This window comes from Alosa alosa, chromosome 18 (genome assembly GCF_017589495.1).
Source record: "Alosa alosa isolate M-15738 ecotype Scorff River chromosome 18, AALO_Geno_1.1, whole genome shotgun sequence".
NCBI lineage: Eukaryota > Metazoa > Chordata > Actinopteri > Clupeiformes > Clupeidae > Alosa > Alosa alosa.
The window spans coordinates 28,395,365-28,415,098 of record NC_063206.1 but is presented as its reverse complement, the minus strand read 5'-3'; the positions used below and the strand labels follow the sequence as shown (position 1 = coordinate 28,415,098).

The 19,734-nt window shown below is 40.6% G+C and overlaps 3 protein-coding genes across 3 annotated transcripts in view; all 3 read left to right on the top strand.

The window, feature by feature from the left end:
* Nucleotides 1–2,428: 2,428 nt before the first annotated feature.
* On the top strand, nt 2,429–5,476 carry LOC125311862 (neurotensin receptor type 1-like). Its single transcript, XM_048270226.1, has 3 exons — nt 2,429–2,487; nt 3,397–4,355; nt 4,454–5,476. Exons 2-3 carry the CDS (start codon nt 3,479–3,481, stop codon nt 4,846–4,848), a joined length of 1,272 nt encoding a protein of 423 aa, XP_048126183.1. The 5' UTR covers nt 2,429–2,487; nt 3,397–3,478; the 3' UTR covers nt 4,849–5,476.
* Nucleotides 5,477–5,756: 280 nt separating this feature from the next.
* Nucleotides 5,757–17,222, top strand: arhgap19 (Rho GTPase activating protein 19). The gene is made up of 11 exons (XM_048269795.1): nt 5,757–5,962; nt 8,594–8,847; nt 10,451–10,531; nt 11,051–11,260; nt 11,587–11,813; nt 11,933–12,019; nt 13,542–13,598; nt 14,453–14,638; nt 14,785–14,877; nt 14,997–15,092; nt 15,371–17,222. Exons 1-11 carry the CDS (start codon nt 5,919–5,921, stop codon nt 15,440–15,442), a joined length of 1,407 nt encoding a protein of 468 aa, XP_048125752.1. The 5' UTR covers nt 5,757–5,918; the 3' UTR covers nt 15,443–17,222.
* An 857-nt stretch (nt 17,223–18,079) lies between these two features.
* Nucleotides 18,080–19,734, top strand: part of slit1a (slit homolog 1a (Drosophila)) — a 108,555-nt gene continuing 106,900 nt past the window's right edge. Inside the window, exon 1 of the mRNA XM_048269510.1 lies at nt 18,080–18,233. The gene's annotated coding sequence lies outside the window, so the exon portion shown is untranslated. The remainder of the gene's footprint in view (nt 18,234–19,734) is intronic.

Sequence of the window (19,734 nt, the reverse complement as noted above, 5' to 3'; positions counted from 1 at the left end):
TTCACAAACTCAAGACTTCAAGGCCTTCATGGATATAAAACGTTTTTTGAAAACAACGAAAGGATGGAGGGAACATAGCAAAGCTTGGAGTTATTTCAGATGGGCTACAACAAGGTAGGCAAAATTGTGGTGCTTGTCAAAACCTTAAGCAGCTGGAATAATGCTTATAGGCTGGTGTTAAAGTGCACCGCGATGTTTAAAAGCCATACACAACGGTAAATTGGAACAAAACTAAAGGTAACTTTAGCCTTTGTAGGGCTGTATAAAGTTGTCCAAATTAATAGGTTGTAATTAGGTGTTGTTGTTGTAAAGATATTGCATGTAGATGCACTATATAGGCTACTAAATTTTTAGTTGACCAATGCACGAACAAAACCGGGAAAAGGACAAATATTATTAAGGCTTTGAATGTTTCCATCTGTGCACAGGGTGTCTGTAGATCGGTGTGCATAGCATTCATTCCTGCAGGCCAGTGGCCATGCGTGCGCCCTTAAAATAGCATCTGAATTTGCGCCACAGACTTTAGACCAGGAGGTTCCTGGTCTGTGGCGGAGTTGTTTTCTGTAACTGCAAAATATCAACAATGACCGTTTGCGCCGGAACACGCCCCCCACAAGTCCCCCTAGGGGGGTCTGGGGGCATGCAAGAAAATGTTGTATATTTTCATGTTTAAATGCATCAATGCACTTTGACAAGTAATTCAGAGGTTAGAGTTGATTATTTTTTTATCTATGGATGGAAATATTTGTGCTGCAGCCTAAACTATTTTGCACTTCAGAATTTTAACCATGCACACACACAGGTGGAATAATGATACTGCATACGTTCACAACCACAAAGCATATTTGCTGAGTTTCACAGTTAAGAAATGGTCAAAAAATAGTGTACATTTCAGCACTCTATGCAGAGGTCACCTGTGTTGTTCAGCTTGTTAATCTAAGAAAAGCTAGTTATCTTGGTCATTGTAATGGCCATCTATACGTGCTATATTATTTGTTGATTACGAGGGTAGGGGTGTCTGGGGGAAGGCATAAATACCAATACAGCTAAATCGGCTGTCTATCCTGGTCAATACAGGTTGTCGAAAAATCTATATTTAGACAGATCAATCAGTAGCTGACTGTGGTCACTGATTTTGCATCTTTTTTTTTATCTTTCTATCGGGAAAAGTGGAGGGGATTTTTTTTTTTTTTTTTTTTTTTTTTTTTTTTTTTTTTTAATTTTTAACATCTGAGGTGTTTGTGTCCCTATCCATTCTAGAGTGATGGTGTTGGATGCTGGCAAGATAGTGGAGTTTGATTCACCTAGTGCATTGTTCCAGAAGCTGGGGCACTTCTTCTCTATGGCAAAGGATGCTTGAATTACCTCTCTTGACTATAGTGCACTGTTGTGAAGGATCTACCTGCATGAAGGATCTACATTGTAGTACTTCATATCGCTGTATCTTTTTTGTTTGTTTATCTTCCACATTTGTACCACTGACATTTCCGTTTTTAAAATGATTTATACATGTCACATTTAAATTGTCCATTCGGTATCAGGCTGATGTGATATATTGTCCAGTGTTTTGCACAGTTTTAGCCGAAGCTATTGTGAAATCTCTTACTTTTGTAAATTTATTTTATATTTAAATAAACATGCTGTCCATGACTGGAAAAAACAATGGATTTCCTGTTTCATCTATCCAGTAATAAATCATATTGTCACTGAATGAATGAGGAGTTTTAAACACCATCATATGGACTCATTATGAAAAGACTATGGGATATCATGTTGGTTGCCATGCTAACCATTGTTTCTGCATCAGTTAAAAGGGCCAAGAGATTCATATCTGGTATGCCCATAATTATGGCAATATAATTTTAATGACCAGCACTCAGTGGAGGTTCATAATTATAAATTATTATCCAGGAATATACCATATTTCTATCAATTATATTATTTTGCCATGTTTATGGAAGCCAAATGGCTCTGTGACTAAAGTGTTAATATAGCTTGTGTCAAGGAGAATTGAGAACTCCCATTGTCTAATCTGATCTCCCATGGAATGACAGTTTGAGATATTGAATAATTTTGATAATAAGACAGTAGCATGCTAATATGACACTTCAAAACTCATGGTCATCTCTTACATAGACATGGGCTGACACAGGTGCACATCTGAGCATATGCATAAAGCATGGACATTTGTTTCCAATGCTGGGGGTGAGACTTCAAAGAGTAAAATAAACAGAAGGGGGATTTTAAAAAGTGCCTTTGTGTGTGGGTATAACGTTTGAGTGGGTATGAGAAGAGGTTTGCTGGCGCTTTTATTGGCAAAGACAATCTAGGTGGCGGATTGAAGGAGGAGGGAGTAAGAAAATGAGAGAGAGAGGGGCTGGTAGCAGGAGGAGGAGGAAGGAGCAGGGAGACTTTCATTCTATTTCATGGACTCACACCAGCAGGAATCTTTCCCTTTTGATAGTGGAATTAACAGGGAACCGTGCTGTAAGTATGTTTTGTACAGTTTTCATCTTTGTTGCAGTTAAATTATGATTGATTAAATGTTGAGTATCAATAACATGTTTCTAGTGTTTGGTCTGTGAAAATTAGGTATAACACATTTTGTGAACCCAAGGTTGCTTTACATGTGAAGAAGACAGAATAAGGGGGAGACTACAGTAGAGAGGGCATACACTCTTTGGATAGCATCAGGTGTTAATTATCAGGGTTGAGACAGATGAAGTGCATCCTTCCATATAACTTCTCATTACCTCTTGGAATGGCGTAATGTAATACATTGCCTGCAAACACAAAATGCTCCTTTGACACTATATATAACATATTGTGTTGCAATGTTGAGACCCTGATGTTGTTCATTCATTTGTACTATGAAGACATTTTGCTACAATAATTTCTTGAACATAGATATTTGTTAGGGGAGATGGCTATTCATTTACATAACTGGATATGGCAGTCCATGTTTATTTAAATCCTTGTGTAAACAGCACCATCCTTTTCACATTCCAATAACTCAGTTCAAAACAGTCTGTCTTGTCTGTCTTTATGCTCAGTTGGATGGATATGAAGGAAGCAGTAGTACTAGTCAGCGCAGCATATGCCCTTAGGAATTTTAAATTAATTTTTAGACATAAGAACATCTCACCACCAGGGACTTTGGCAGAGAAAATGTAACACTGTCCACAATGTGAAATTATATTTGATCAGATTATGAGGAGGAAAGAGATCTAGACATCTAGAGCTATTCTTTGACTTTTTATGACTTCTTCAGTCCTCCCCAATATGAGGCTGCCGTGCTCTAAAATGTGGATTTTCTTTCTTTTTTTCTCCAATAAACTGGGAATTCTCTTCTCCCACCAAACTGAAAATATCTTTGTGTTCATTATGCTCCCACAGGTTCTATGGACAAACTAGCAAGCATCCCATGCGTTGGCTGTGAACTCTGCATATAAGTGTTTTTTTTTGTAAATCCAATTCAATGAAGGCCATTGACATGGATGTGATCATGAATGACACAGAGCCTATAATCCAGTTCTATTGCAACTATACACGGGGCTCTGAGCCTCCGGTCTTTGTTGGTGCGATGAAGAGCGAGCCCTACCACATTGCCATCCCTATGACCATCTTCTATTGTCTGCTCTTCATCTTTGGCGTCCTCCTCAATGGTGTAAGCCTCCTGACGTTGCTCATGGACACACGGATGAAGGCCAGTGCCATCCAGCTCTACTTGCTCAACCTTGTGATCTCCGACATCATGCAGCTGCTCACCATCCCCATCACGCTCTACCGCTACTACTGGGAGATCTACCCGTGGCGGCTGGGAGGGGCGCTGTGCAAAGCCTACTTCATGGCCCGGCAGATTTACTGCGCCACCACAAGCTGGATCATCCTGGGTTTCACCATGGAGCGCTACATAGCGATCTGCCACACCATGTGGTCTGTGTCCAGCCTGCAGAAGTCGCACTTGCCGTACCTGCTGGCCTTGGTGTGGCTGTTCTCCCTGGCGTCTGCGGTGCCCTTTGCGCTGGTCTACAGCCACGACCGTGCCTGCATCATGGATTACACCGCCCACTCCCTAGACAAGCTTTTCAAAGCATCCACGATGTGTGAGATGACAGAGGCCAAGCCCTATCTGCTGTACAAGACAGCCATTCTGCTGAGAGCCATCCTCTGTTTCCTAGTGCCTCTGATCTGCATTTTGGTCCTCTACATCCTCATTATCAGCCACCTCAGACAGAACTGCCACCAAAGACAGGCCATGGGCCTGACCAGGACAATGGCCATGGAGAATAACGTACCCTGCCATCAAAATGGGAAGCTACTGTGTCAAGAGAAAAGAGCTCTACGGCTTATGGGTGAGGGTAAAATGTCTAATTATTCTACAGCTGATTTTTAGTATTTGTGTCTTGGTTTGTTTCTCAATTTGTTTCTTGTCTTGTGTTTTTTTCAACAGGTGCAGTGGTGGTGGCGTTTTTTCTTTGCAATTTCCCAGACATTGCCTCGTCACTCATGCAGGCTTACCATAGCGTCTGGTCCACACATTTACTCAACATTTATACCGTGGTCAAGACCTACTTCTCTGTGCCACTGTGGTATGTAAACAGCGCCCTGGACCCTGTGCTCTTCTGCATCTCCTCCAAAACCTTTCGAAGGGCCTGCTGGATGACCCTGAGGTCACTGAAGCCCAGGTGTCCAAGGATGTTGCAGAGTAACCGGCATGCACTGGTGACCAGCCATTTGAGTCAGACATCTAGGAGTGCGTCGTGCCGAGAGGCAAGTGAGCTTAGGATAAGGCAACTAGAAGCAGAAAACACTCAGTTCATAGCTCTGCACAGTTGCAGAATGTAGGAACCAATGTCTTTGCGAGGACTTCATTTTCTTTCTAACTTATTTCTAAAAAGGTGATTATGTTAAACTCAGTTCAACAGTGTTAAATAAACAACACAGGAAGGTGCAATCTGCTCTTTTAAAGGAGAATTTCAGCGATGTTTCACATAGATCTCTGTTTCAGAGTCACAGAGTACTGTCAGTACGAAAATAAATTGGTTTTAGCTTGAGTTGCTGCAGCCAACAGCTATACCAGGCAGCTAGTGCTACGCTCTGGGGGCATGTTCATGACCTCAAGAAACAGAGATGTGAAAAATCGCTGGAATTAAAGCAACTGTGTTGTAGTGATGTGGATTGTATTCTGTACATTGTTGTTGCTCTGTGATGTTAAGTGGATAAACACTTTTCAGTCTTTATTTGTTAGGTAGGCCTATGGTTTGTTATTATTACCCTCTATATTGGACCTTTGAAGGACCTTTTATTCTATGTCTGCTGGTTATACATTGGATGTTGGGCTCAGTGTGTAGAGAAGCATTCATTTTCATTGTCTATTTTGACTTCCCTTCTGTATATTGCCAAGGACATTGTGGTGCCTGCCATACGATCCTGAGTAATTGAATGTAGCCTTTTAATGAGTTGATGGCACCAAGCAGGCCTACAGCTGACAGTTTTTTGCAATTGTATATAATTGTATCTGGTGTCGTGTCTTATGTCACAATAAACTTCAAAAGAGAAAAGTTGCTTTCTGACATTTTAGCTTCTCGTCAAGTGCAATGCCACCCCCTACTGGTAGCCTAGTATGTGGCTTCATACAGCGAAATTAATACTGCACATTGCAAAGTACACTATGGTATGTCATAAGTGCAAAGAGCACAGAAAATGTATAAGGTATTTATCATACGGCACAATTAACACAGCATGATCAGAAGTGTAGGCTACATAGGGTCCTAGGTCCTACTGTTTTTGAAAAGCTGTATGTCTTTCTTGGACTGGACAGACGGTTTTACTGCCACGCCCAATTTTGGTACCAAACCAATCGGAAGAAAGATAGGTGCCTTCCAAAGTAAAACAGCGGAAGATTCAAACTGAACATGGCGGCCGATAAGGATGTCGACGAAAATAAACAAATCAGGAGGTAACGTCTTTGAGTAAAGTTGTTTGCAGCCACCCAGACTATTATATTGAAAATACAAAATCTACTAATAGAGGAGTTAAAAGCCTCTATTCATACCTAAACATAGTTTCACATATGGCTAGAAGCTAGGCGGAAGTTTGCCTAAACCTACCTAGCTAAAACAACATAAGCTGGTTAAATTAGCTAGCAACAGCTAACGTTAGTTTGGATAGCAACTGAAAAAGAGAAACGTTAGTGAGGTTTGCCAGCTTATATATCCATTAAAAAAACTGTATGTCTTGACACATCGCGTAGTTTGATAACGCTGTATTTAAGTTACAAGTGAGTACTTTTCTATTTTCAAATTACTGTATGATACTAAATCATCGTTTATCATCAAGACGCAATTTAAACGGTGTGCAAGCTTGGCTTGAAGTAACATTACGTTAGCGTTAGCTAACGATAGCTGGCTAGCATAAGTTGGAAACCACACCAACCAAGCCTCACCTTGCCATTATTTGACAGTTTGCAATTGAATCTTAAGTAACGTCTGACGTTACAATTGCAATGTGTTGTAATCAACATGCATTTTGAAATTGTGTAGCTTGCTAACGTTAGCTGGGTAATTTCAAAACCGCATTAGTTGGAAAAAGTAATATCATGCCTAGCAGTGAGTTAACGTCAACCAGCATTGATTATGTAAGGAATAATGTATTGTCCGCTGCGCGTCGGGGTTCTGTTTTCCCTGTCGGGACTTATTTTCTGATAATTACCGGCGGACAATACATTATCCCGCTTATTACACGGCTACTTGCCAAAACGAGAAAAGAAACCTAACACAATGAATCTTTAAAAATGATTTTGCTACCGTTTCGTGTCTTCCGCTGACAAAATAAATAGTTCGCCACACAGACAGAACTTGACAGTTTCAGGTGTCAGTTCAGGTTTACTTTCCCTTTCAATGAAATTCCATTGCAATAAGCGAACGGAATTCTTGCGGAGGGATATGAAAGACGTTAATCAACCCGTTGCCATTAACAGCGGTGATTATATACTTTGCCGGTGATTTATATAGATTTAACATGGGCCCGAACGTTGGGAAGGCCCATTCATGTGAATGGAACTTTCTGCAGCACTCTGAAGAGCCATGTAATAACCGATGTTAAAGGAATTATCCGGAGTAAAATGCACTTTAGATCAGTGTTTCTCAAAGTGTGGTCCGGGGACCACTGATGGTCCGCGAGCAGACGTGGTGAAATATAGTATAGATGCAATATTGAACCAACTTGTATGTAAATCAAAACAGTTCTGCAATATTGCCTATGTAAGCTATGCCAGTTTAAATCATATTAATCCTCTGACACAATAAGCAAGGTGCAAAGACAATAAGCAAGGTGGTTCAGTGAGTAGGCCTATTGTGTAGGCCTACTACTCTTTTTGTAGCTACTGTAGGTGGTCCGTGAGGGTTTTTTTTATTGGTTAAGTGGTCCTTGGTCTGAAAAGGTTTGAGAAACACTGCTTTAGATCAATTTACGGATGATTGGGAGTACATACGTAGTATCCCGAGGTCTTTATGTGGTCGGATAGAGGGTCCAGAATGAATTTCATCAAGCCAGTACCTTTCCGGAAATTTTGCCATCTTTGCTGCCATCTTCTGCCAGGGAAAGTCCCAGAGGGAGTCGATTGCTGAGTGTGGACTAACACGCCCTGGAAATTCACAATTTCATCTTTTTTTTTTTTTTTTAAAACATAGTCCAGTATTTCTTTCGAAATTGAAATTAAGTTGTGTGGACTGGACTTTTTTTTTTTTTTTTTTAAACGGCGACGAAATTGTGAATTTCCAGACCGTGTTAGTCCACACTCAGCAATCGACTTCTACTTTCCCCTGAGAATGGCAGCAAAGATGGCAACATTTCCGAAAAGGTACTGGCTTGATGAAATTTTTACGGGGCAGCCGTGGCCTACTGGTTAGCACTTCGGACCTGTAACCGGAGGGTTGCCGGTTCGAACCCCGACCAGTAGGCATGGCTGAAGTGCCCTTGAGCAAGGCACCTAACCCCTCACTGCTCACCGAGCTCCGCTGTTGGTGCAGGCAGCTCACTGCGCTGGGATTAGTGTGTGCTTCACCTCACTGTGTGTTCACTGTGTGCTGTGTGTGTTTCACTAATTCACGGATTGGGATAAATGCAGAGATCAAATTTCCCTCACGGGATCAAAAGAGTATATATACTTATATATATAAATTCATTCTGGACTCTCTATCCGACCACATAAAGACCTCGGGATACTTCGGTTTGGCTTTAGGGACCCTCTACTCACTACCACGTAAGTGTAATGTTGTTTGGAACTGTAGAAGAGGTATAAAAATAGCGTTTTGTAGCTGCGAAATGATATGCCCGCGTCACTTCCAGGCTAACAAGTTTTGACTAAAAACGGTAACATCGAACTTTCTCAAAACACATCCGAATGACATGATTTGGATGTCAACTCAACATATGTACTCCCAATCATCTGTAAATTAATTTAAAGTGCATTTTACTCTGGATAATTCATTTAAGCAAAGCATTGCAGTCTTGCAAAACTTACATATTTCTGTTCTTACAATGCCAGAGAGATAAAGTACATCGATATCATTATTTATTTAATTTCCAGAGAAACCTTGTGCAGCGTTGTGAACAATCACGACATGAACCCAAAGGGCCAGCCTGTCATTTTCAACCCCGACTTCTTTGTGGAGAAACTTCGTCATGAAAAGCCAGACATTTTTACAGAGCTGGTGCTAAGCAACATCACTCGGCTCATTGATTTGCCAGGGGTAGAATTTGCTCAACTTTTGGGAGAGGTTGAAACAAAAATACCTGCCTCAACTGGCTTCCTCCGATCCTTCAACTTCCTCAAACGCAAAGGTATTCGCATATGAATGTTTATGCATTGTAGCGTGTTGCTCTGCTCTTTAGACCAAAGAGATGGTGATGTCAAACCGGGAAAAGCCAAGGCCAGTGATGTAAAATGTATTACATTTGTCTCATACAATACTTACTGGTGTATTAATATGCTTGGGTCATTCCACGTCAGTTCAACCAGGGCCCACGCACTTGGGTCTCAAAAAATTCTGAAAAAATTACCAGGTGTACCTATGTTACCCAGGAGACACACTGTAAAATTACTCTTATGCAAGATCAATACTTTCCAAGATACAGCCAGTTTTACAGGGGAGGGGGGTATTGGAGTTTTTGGCTGGGCTCTGTTTAAGTCTTCAGAAGACATATTTGGACTCAACATAGGCTCTTGATTTATTTTCCTTACTGAGATAAGTAGAAACACTCTCACAAAAAGCAATAAACAGAAAATAAATCCCTTCAGGGTCTGAACAGCAGACCTCACAAGTCTGAAAAAAAATCTTTTTTGGTTATCATTTTCAGAGCACCCAAACACCTTAGGGAATATACAAAAGATTTAAATATGTTTTTCCTTATTCTCCATGATCCCTTCTTTTTTGAAAACACCAATTTGACTTGTCTTATGCAAATCTTTCTTTTTTATTTTCCACTCTGAACATGGGCAAAATGCCCCATTGACATCAATATGTTTTATATAGTCACCACACTGCCACCTGTGGTTGTATAGAGTAACCTGTGGTAGCTCTATACAAAACATATTGATGTCAATGGTGCATTTTGCCCATGTTCAGGGTGAAAAGTGAAAAAAAAAGATTTGCATAAGACAAGTCAAATGGGTGTTTTAAAAAAAAGATCATGGAGAAAAGATCATGGAGAATAAAGAAAAAATATTAAACAAATCTTTGTATATTCCCCACAAGGTGTTTAGGTGCTCTGAAAAATGAGAACCAAAATGATTTTTTTAGACTTCTAAGGTCTGCTGTTCAGACCCTGAAGGAATTTATTTTCTGTTCATTGTTTTTGAGTGTTTCTACTTATCTCAGTAAGGAAAATAAATCAAGAGCCTATGTTGAGTACAAATATGTCTTCTGAAGGCTTAAACAGAGCCCAGCCAAAAACTCCAATAACATTTGTATCAACTTTGAGGGACAGCTATGACCATGCAGGATTATCCAGACCAAACGTGACGATTTTGCTACATACTATTCCTATTTATGTACCAGCATGCAAAATTTGAGCCTCCTACATGGTTTAGTTCTTGCGCTGTGGGCTTGTGAACTTTGACAAAAAAAAGAGGCTGGACAAAATCGACACCCCCCTCCCCCTGTAAAACTGGCTGTGTCTTGGAAAGGATTGATCTTACATAAGAGTAATTTTACAGTGTGTCTCCTGGGTAACATAGGTACACCTGGTAATTTTTTCATAATTTTTTGAGACCTAAGTGCGTGGGCCCTGGTTGAATTGACGTGGAATGACCCGCTTTTAACTGGCACTTAATTGTTCTCATTTAGTCATTAAGTCTTTGCTATGTTCATTATGCCATGCGTCACAGCATTATAATGATTGGCCAGTTGCATGTATTTTATTGAGTCCTTTGATTTCTGTTCAGATAAGGGAGTCATATTTGGAGCTCCTCTAACAGAGGAGGGAATAGCTCAAATATACCAACTCATTGAGTACCTCAGCAAAAGTAAGTTTAATACCCTATCTTCCCAGTGTTTCCCATACATTGACTTATTTGTGGCGGCCCACCACAGTATCAACATTGACCACCACACAATGATTTTCCAGGTTGTACTAAATTGTGCTTAAAGCTGGTTAGCATCATAACCACACTGTGCTAATTTGTTAAAAACTGTTGCATTCAAGTTAATTCTGCAAATCTACCACCACAAATGGAATTCAATTCTGTGGGAAACACTGCTTCCCTAAGGCCTAGATTTTTTTTTTTTCTTTTCTTTTAGACTTTGTCCGAATGCATGACGTCACTGCTAATAGTTCATTCTCTGCTGACTTATTTTTGGCATAAATGGCTTTATTGGATGTTCTCTAACTGAGGCAAACAACTCAGGGGAGGCAGAGGGAAGAGCATGAGCTCATCGTTTATTTTTGACTCAGAATGATGTCATCTCCTGCAAAAAAAAAGTGGACAGGGGATGAATGGTTGGTAAATAATAGATGCTGAAGCACTTTGCTCTGCCCCTGTCAGACCTGCATGTGGAGGGTCTGTTCCGAGTGCCGGGGAACAGCATCCGGCAGCAGGCCCTGCGAGAGATGCTGAACAACGGGGCGGACATTGACCTGGAGACGGGGGACTACCATCCCAATGACGTGGCCACTGTTCTCAAGGTCTTCCTGGGAGAGCTGCCTGAACCACTACTGACTCAACGACACTTCCATGCCCATTTGAAAATAGTTGGTACGTTCATCACATTGAAGGGAGAGAAATTCTCAAGGCCTGATTTATGTTTTGTGTGGTACCACTGAGGCTAAGAAGAGAATATATTGGGATCATGTCATCCATGTATCAATAGTGCAGAAAAAGGCTGAAAGCTCTTTGCTTTTGCTACATTCCATGATTTTTTGTTGTTTTTTTTTGGTATCTTTTGCATGAACAATAGCATTTCTTTGGGTCCACATCGTTAATTGAGGCAGGTTTTAAAAGCTGGCTAGAGATACCTTACTTTTGAAACTTGAATTGCACACATGGAATTCATCCATTGATGACCTCTGCTTTGCGTTCAGAGCTCACATTGCTGGATGAGAAGGGCAACAGAACCAGCACTCCAGATAAGGAACGTCAGATCCAGGCTCTCCAGCTCCTGCTCATGCTTCTGCCCCCTGCCAACCGCAGTATGCTTAAGCTCCTCCTGGACTTACTCTACCAGACGGCCAAACACCAAGACAAAAACAAAATGTCGGCCTCTAATCTGGCACTCATGTTTGCCCCGCACATCATTTGGCCCAAAAAAGTATGTTTCAGGAGCCACATTCTCATTGCCAGACTTTCTACAGTTCTTTTAGTTGTAATTGTGTGGCACCATGCCAGTATATTTCCCGTGTTAACTGTTTTGTCTGAATTTATCGGCAGGTGCATGCAAATGATCTGAAGGAGAATATTAACAAGCTGAACGACAGCACCACTTTTCTCATCAAGCACTCTCAAAAATTGTTCAGGGTAAGGATCCGTCATTCAGTACCTGGATAATTGTGTGGCTTATTTCGATGTGCGAGCCGACTTGGTGCAGCTGTTTATTTATGCAAGGCTCAGAGGTATTGTATTCCTTGGGTCAGTTTTGATGCATCAGATTTTATCCCACTTGACTGAAATGTTGGTGTGAATAGCCTCATTAAGGTCTCTGATAATGCCACATATTGTCTTTGTCATCACTATTTAACTGCATAATAGGATAGGTCGTGTTAAGCTATAAACAGTTTCTGTTTTGATATTTCTTTGTCTGCAATGCCAAATACAGAATATTTAAGGTAAGGGTCCTTGTTCCCATGTCTACTCTGGACAAACAATCCATGCCTCAATTTGCATGTGAATAGACCCTGAAAAATGTCCTTCTCTTTGCCTGACTTTGATGTCCCTCTTCCCTCTCCCTGACATACTTAGCGCTTTCAGATATACTTGTAAGACCGGAGGTTCTGCCGATGTTAAACGGTAGGGCCGTATATCTAAACGACATCACCGGTCATATGGAAGTCCGAATTTAGCCGGTTGTTCTACTCCCCAGTATTTCCTCCGGACATTATGTAAATGTGCTGTGTCTGAACGAGGCGTAGAACATGCGGTTAAAATTCACACCTAGTGAGAGGGCGTGTTGGTGACGTTTCTTTCGTGCGTCCATGTGGTTAGATCTGGGATGCTTTTGGAAAAAAATAAACCATGAAAAAACGAACAACTTCACTGTTATGTTAGTATTTTGTTTGTTGCTTAAAAACGTTGTATGATGGCCTTGAAGTCTTGAGTTAGCCGACTGAATTGGCTGGTGGCTGGTACAACGTTGAAAACAAATGTGTTTATTCGAAGCACACATACAAATACTGTAGGTCAATTTCAAGTGCGCACTTACGTGACTAGCCTGCGCACAATAGATTTCTCTTCTTTAGCCTACATAATGCATAGGCTACACTTCGTAAAAAAAAAGCAGCTGTGACAGGCAGCGGCGTCGCGATATATTCTAAGTCATATCTCGCATCTTGTGAACTCTACAAGCCCCCACCCCTCACTCGACAACCACACAGAGATTCTGTAATGTGCGTGTATGTCGTTCACACATACGTCCGTACAAGGTCAGTATAAGGTCCACAGGTTAGCATCATATCTGAATCATCCGAAGGGTAGGACCTCCGTTTGACAAACCTCCGCATATACTCCGGAGGTTATATCTGAAAGCGCTTACTATCATCCAATCAGCTAGGCAGAGTGAGACCTTCTGTTCTCAATAAATTGAACTTGACATTTAGAATCCATATTTCTTCATAATTTGTTTGTTGCCCCATCTATTATTTTGTCACATAATACTACTCTAAGGGAATTAATGGAAGCCGTAAAGAATAAAGTTTTGTTGGCTTTGAAAGGCACAAGGAAGTATTCTGGCTATCTTTGAGGGGGAAGGAAGGATGTATGTATTTGATGTGGATTTTCATTCAGAATGACGTGTTTTTTTTTTTTTTTTTTTTGTCCTTTGAAGGCACCTGCCTATGTCCGAGAACTTGCTAAACTGCATTTCATAGGATCAAAATCAAAGGTAATGGTTGTCATAGATTCTGCTTATGGCCTTGTTGGATCTGTGAAGAATGTACAGTAATTATATTTCGTTCTTTCTGTGCCGAGCATAGTGCATATTGTCTGTAGCTGTTGATTTTGCTATGCCTGTCAATTTGAAATTAGTGTTTTTTTTTTATATATATATCTGTAAGTGTCTGCTAAATGAATAAATGTAATGTAGTTGTAAACATGTCCCTGACCATTTCCATTACACTTGGAAAGAAAAACATTCAATATGTAATTAGTCCGAACCCTTATCTTTAATCTTGTTCTTATAAATCCGATCGAGCACCATTTGCAGTTGAATTTTCATATTCTGCACATATGTTATAGCCTGGGAACACCCAGACCTTCACAATTGTACAATTTGGAGTGGGTCTAGAAAAGGTCCCACTGCGTGACTAGCAGTGAAATTAAACTTAAATTTGTTTATTAAACTGTTATCAAATCAAAGTGTAGCAATCTTGTAAACTAAGGTTTTAAATGCAGTTGTTTACTCAATTCCAAAGAAATACATGTCCATGCTAGATTAGCCTCTTGGTCAGACGGACTTGCGGAGCAAATTCCAAATTTGCTGAAAGTTTGTATAGGTATTCCCAAATTCTTAGAATTCCAAAGAGTTACTTTAGATATAATGTTCAAAAATACAAGAAACTACAAGAAGCACCTCACCTCAACTTTTTAACATTTTTGACAAATAGAACCTATATATTAGCAACCAGTGTATGCATTCCTTGTTACCAGGCAGTCTCTAAAATGCAAAATGATTAGCAAAGCTCATAAGAATTCCTCACTGCCTGGTAAAGCTGTATGTTGATTGATGCTCTGCCACAGGATGACCTGGACCTTGCCGTGTGCAGCCCCCACCTCAGTGCCGTGGTGGTGCCAAGCAAGAGGCCGGCCTGTGTGGTGGAGAGTTCCACAGGGGGCGAGGTGCATACCCAGGAGGCTCTGCGAGAGCTCTTCAACCACGTCAGCAACATGCCCGAGTCCGCCAAGAAGAAGAAGCTTATACGCCAGGTACCACATCCATGTGCAGAGGTTACATAAGAAAACTCCCTCTCTTCTGTGTTTGTTGAACTGCAAATTTGCTTATAGCTGCTTAGCTAATGTATATTATGCATGTTTTTTATTTTGTTTTTACGTGTGTCCATTTTCTTTGCTAGTTCAATAAAGAATCTTCTGGAACTCCTGTGTCTACCCGATCAACATCGGTCAAGAAGCATAGTCGCTCTCGTACGTTCAGTGGAATGATTAAGGTGTGTATTTCAAGATCTTAAAACAATTAATGCATTTATAGGTCACGCAACATGATCCCGTTATCCCGTTTACTTCCTTTGCATGTAATTGATGGTCCTGTCCTGATGTTTTTGTGCAGAGGAAGGTTTTAGGGAATCATGTGGCAAGTGAAAAGGGAGAGAGACACAGTTCAACTGAGTCTCCTGCAGTCCTGAGCCAAGGCAAAGAGAAAGTGGTAAGTATCAGCCTTTAGGATACCTTTTACAATTTAATTTGGAGAGTTAGGAGTTCTCATTAAAAGTTGATTGATAGGCCTGCTATCCAAAGTGTATTTATGCATTTGTTCCTTATAATGTTTTGGTAGTTCTGGCACAGTTTTCCCTTCAGATTCAGTTCCATTGTTGGGGAAACGCCACTTACTATTTTTCAGAAACTTCAATACATTGTCTAAATTCTCCTTTGATGAACCGGTCCATTAGTGGAATACCTATAATTTGTGGTGTTATTTTTCAGGGTTCCACATCTTTCACAAGGACGTGTCTTTCACCAGCAGAGCAGACTGCTATTGCTAAACTCCAATATTAATTATGGAAAAAGATGAGTTAGTCTTGCAGGGGCATGCTACCATTTACTGAGCTGTCTTTACTGTCCACCTCCCCCAAATGGACAGATGGTTCTGTTATTTGTGGTCACTGTTTGGTAGATATAACTCTTTAAGTCATATCCCAGGAGTGGTTTCAGTGTCCGGTTATGCAAGGATCACTGATGGATTGAATAGATTTCAAAATTAGTAATATAAGGTACGTTTGGGAGCCCACACATATTTTATTTGTTTTATGATTTTTTAAAGTTTTTATCATATTTATTATTTGCTTTTTTAAAACTCCTTAAGGCTTTTTGTCAAGTATACAAATTTACTATATCTCCATCTCGGCTGGATCGTTTTTCACTTTTTTTATTGATCACCTTTTATTGACCACACTGACAGAAATGTGATAGATGTGATAATGATGCATTGGCCACTAATTGTCCTTTATGTGTAGGTCTGTAATATTTATTAGGTGGTGAAGTGACCAATATTTCTTACAGCACTGGGAGAGGTCTTGAAAGCTTTGAGGGATTTGATGGTGATGCAGAATGGTGGAAAGTTTTTGTGATTATAATTGTCCTTTCAGACTGAATGGCTCGTTACTTGGAATTACAGGGAAGAACATAACATAAAAAACATCTGATGCATTTGGCCATTTCAAACAACAAAGAGTTAGATATATTTAGAGGGTAAGTGCTTTGTTTAAAGACCACCATTTGCCTTGTGTCAGGATATAGTCGTGAAAGTGAACTTGATTTGGTGGGCAGCATAAACTTGGGTGATTTTAACTGAAAGGATTTCTTGGAAGTTTGTGGTAAGGAAATTGCATGTGGCTCAGAAGGTTGTCAAGGTGCTTTTTATATTTTTGGGACAAGTCACCACCATATTCTATGGGGTGCATGAAAAAAAGAAAATTAAAAGCTTCATCTCATGAGGAGAAAAGGAGGTGTTATATTTGTCATGCTTTTTATTGATACTGTGAGATATACTAACTGTTACAGATGTACTGAAAAGTCATCTTACGCATAGTGCTAGTTTGTTTACTGCATTCAGGTTCTTTAATTTATATATGTTCCTATGTCGACCTGTGCATTTTTAAAATATAATTTTTGTACCTATATTTTTGAATATAGAAGATTTGTATCATATTGGTTGTCATGCCTTTTTAAGTTGAGCTTGGAATTTGACAGTTCTTAACATTCTCCATTTTTGCTTTGGGTATTTGAGGGGTGAGTGACATTTTCAACAATTCAAATCACCTGTACATTACTTCATGAAAATCAGTGCGTGCTTTTGTATGAGTGTGGGTGTCTGCCAGTCTTCACTGGATGTAAATACTGTGAATTCTAAATCTTACCTTTTCTGATAGTTTTTTTCCCTCAGTGATGTTTGTTTTGCCTTGAGTGTGTGTATGGTAGCTTTGAGACCACTACTCTTAAAGAAGAGCTTTTCTGTTGTATATGTACTTTTTGGGGGATGGAGTGTTTTAATACTGATAACAACTTTTAAATAGTCTAAACTTTGTTTGTATTTTTATGTATTTATTCTCCTTTTACATGTCTTAAATGTGAACTGCCATTTTGGGATCTTAATTTCAACTGAGATTTGAATTAAGTTGAGTGTAAGTGCATTACTTGTGGAAAGCTTGTGGAAAGCTTGTTTACGTCTGTAGTTTTCTTTTTTGGCCACAAGGGGAAGCCATGGCAAAGGAAAAGCTCATTCATCTGTTAATAAAACCATGAAGGCATGGATTCTATTAAATCTACTTTTGACATATTGTCTGGTTTGCTGTGCCTCTTTAACTGAATGTGATTTAAATTGGATAGAAAATATGTTATATAAAGAAATACAGAGATAATTAGATGTGCATAGAAAATTAAAGTGATTAGGCCTGATGGAAATTTATCAGAATATTTGGTTATTAGCAATATAGGCACAATTACTAACTGCGCCATCTATAAAGATTTGCTTTAGAGTAAGCCTTGGCATCTTGGTAAAATTGCAAGAACCTCACATTGTGAAGGAATGTCTCAGTGTATCATTATACTGTCTTTGCCATTTTCATGTTTGGTTCTCTAAATATATGTTCCATGTGTCTCTTTCTCGGACACCCAAGAGATGCCTGTTGTTTCTCATGTTGTCTAAATGAAAACCGACCAATGTCTATGTTTGAAAGACCAGCCAGTGCCATATTTAAAATGTGTTTACAGATAACTGGAAGTTTTATTTGGCAGCTTTTATTTTTGGAAGGTATTTCTGCAGTGATCCGTTACAAGACAACGTCTTCAACGCGAGCGAGGGAAGTGTGTGTGTGTGTGTGTAAAAGAGAGAGAGGTCTAATAATCATAATAAAGCCTACAAACTGTAGGCTATAGCCTACGGTGAATTCTTATGGAATTTCCTTTGAGGTGTGTGTAGCCTACAGGCCTTCAAGCCCGCGTTGGCAACTGGCTATAGGTTGTGCAGAAATTATTGACCAAACAGTCATATCCCAGCTGCAGCCATGTGACTCAATCAGAATTTCACATTGTCGCGGGCTGGCGATGGCGTACATCTTTATGGCAACATATGGGAGAATATTTGGCGGCATAGAATATATATTTAACCATTTCAGTGCCTTCTTTAATGTCCTCCTGAAACACGCTTAGAGGGCGCGCGCACCTCACGTCATGGAAAGCTCTCCTCTCCGTAAGCTACTGTAGCCTCGCGCCCTTCCAAATGGGATGTATACAGTTTACATGTGCTCTTTTACGGCATCTCTGGGGGAAATGACGCCCTCCATTACCGGTAAATGTTGTGGTCCCCTCTTTAATTAAGCTTTTATTCTCTGAAGATCTCCACGTTTGTGACAGCTTTACTGGGCCAGACGGAGTTCTACCCCTCGGCAGTGGGAAGAAGTAGGTTATAGTCTGAGAGAATATTGGCGACTTAATTGTTGGGAGGAGAGATCCCTGACTGCAGCTCGTTTCCCTGTTGATGTGCTCCTAATGTATTTCTTGTTTTCCTGCCAGGCTATATGAACCAGGTTGCAGTGTAGTCCAAAACACTACAGTGTTTATGTTGGGGTATTTTGGCTTTTCTGGGGAAATAAGCTCGAATTTGACACGAGCGCGCTCTGCGTGAGGAAGAGTGGCTAACTCAACGTCAAGTGTAAAAGCGAGGTGTTTATATCATTGCGTGCGTCGAGAGTTAGTTACTGGGCCCTTGGCTAAATACATAAAACGTTACTACCACGTTAAACTTACTCAACTCCCAGTCATATCCACCCCGTGGATAAAACAAATTCCGAGGTGTCAAAGCCAACACACTTGTGGAGTGGAAACGAAACTGAATAACTGCCGTTTTCAGGGCCTAGGCCTACATTATTGTCCAATTTCCATATGACTGAAGAATAGACTTATAGCCTAGTCTTAAGTTAATCGGAAAAGTCAGTGCTGTCTCGAATTCCATAATTTTGATTATCTCAGTTTTTGCTCAACTTAAGTGTCCAACAGGTTCTTGCTCAACTTAAGTCCAACAGGTTAGGCCTTTGCTCACTCTCCCATCACTTTTTTCCATGATTGGCAGAATACCAATTATAGTGTTTTTTTTTACTTCATGGACAAATCTTAACTGTACACTGTCATTTTCTATGCCCAATAGTGGTAACTAGTCAGTCGCCTCTCTTGACAAGCCAGCCTAGTGCTCCAGTTGACTCCACGAGGCCGTGCTGTCTGACACTACAGTACATGCTCTGGACCGGGACCACATTTTTGGTATTTTAGTCCACTTTAGTGAACCCCACCACACAACCGCATCTCAGTCTGGCACTCTCACCTTCTCCATGGCAGTTAAAATGCTTGTTTCCTAGCCACGACTCTTCCCTGCCACCCCAGCCCTGTAGAGTGAATGAAGTTGGCAGAGGGAAGTTCTTTCTGTGTCAGTTGTGACACCGTCCTCTGACACACACACTCACACCCATATAATTCATACATGCACTACCTCATTCTGGCAATATGCATATGTGCATACATATCAGGCGTATGCATGTGAGGTTTGTATGTGTCCCAGTGGTTGCTTGTGAGCTCGAGTGAGAGGGCCTGGGGACAGGGCAGCCTCTGTGCCATGTCAGGTTGCTGATCTCCTGTCTGTGGGGGCTGCAGCGAGCGTGGATGAGAGCCTGAGAGAATGAGAGTGAGTTCAGGCAGGGTTCTGGAAGAGGGGTGGGGAGGTGTGTGGTTAGAGGGGGGGTTTAGGGGGGGCTGTTTGAGTGGGAGGAGTCCGGGAGCTGCTATTTGTAGATCCTTGT

What these genes read in the sequence shown, in the direction of transcription:
- LOC125311862 (XM_048270226.1), top strand. Translation starts at nt 3,479, where the DNA reads ATGAAGGCCATTGACATGGATGTGATCATGAATGACACAGAGCCTATA. An exon ending in AAGAGCTCTACGGCTTATGG is followed by an intron (nt 4,356 to 4,453) that starts GTGAGGGTAAAA and finishes TTTTTTCAACAG; the next exon opens with GTGCAGTGGTGGTGGCGTTT.
- arhgap19 (XM_048269795.1), top strand. Translation starts at nt 5,919, where the DNA reads ATGGCGGCCGATAAGGATGTCGACGAAAATAAACAAATCAGGAG. An exon ending in CAACTTCCTCAAACGCAAAG is followed by an intron (nt 8,848 to 10,450) that starts GTATTCGCATAT and finishes ATTTCTGTTCAG; the next exon opens with ATAAGGGAGTCATATTTGGA. An exon ending in ACATCATTTGGCCCAAAAAA is followed by an intron (nt 11,814 to 11,932) that starts GTATGTTTCAGG and finishes ATTTATCGGCAG; the next exon opens with GTGCATGCAAATGATCTGAA.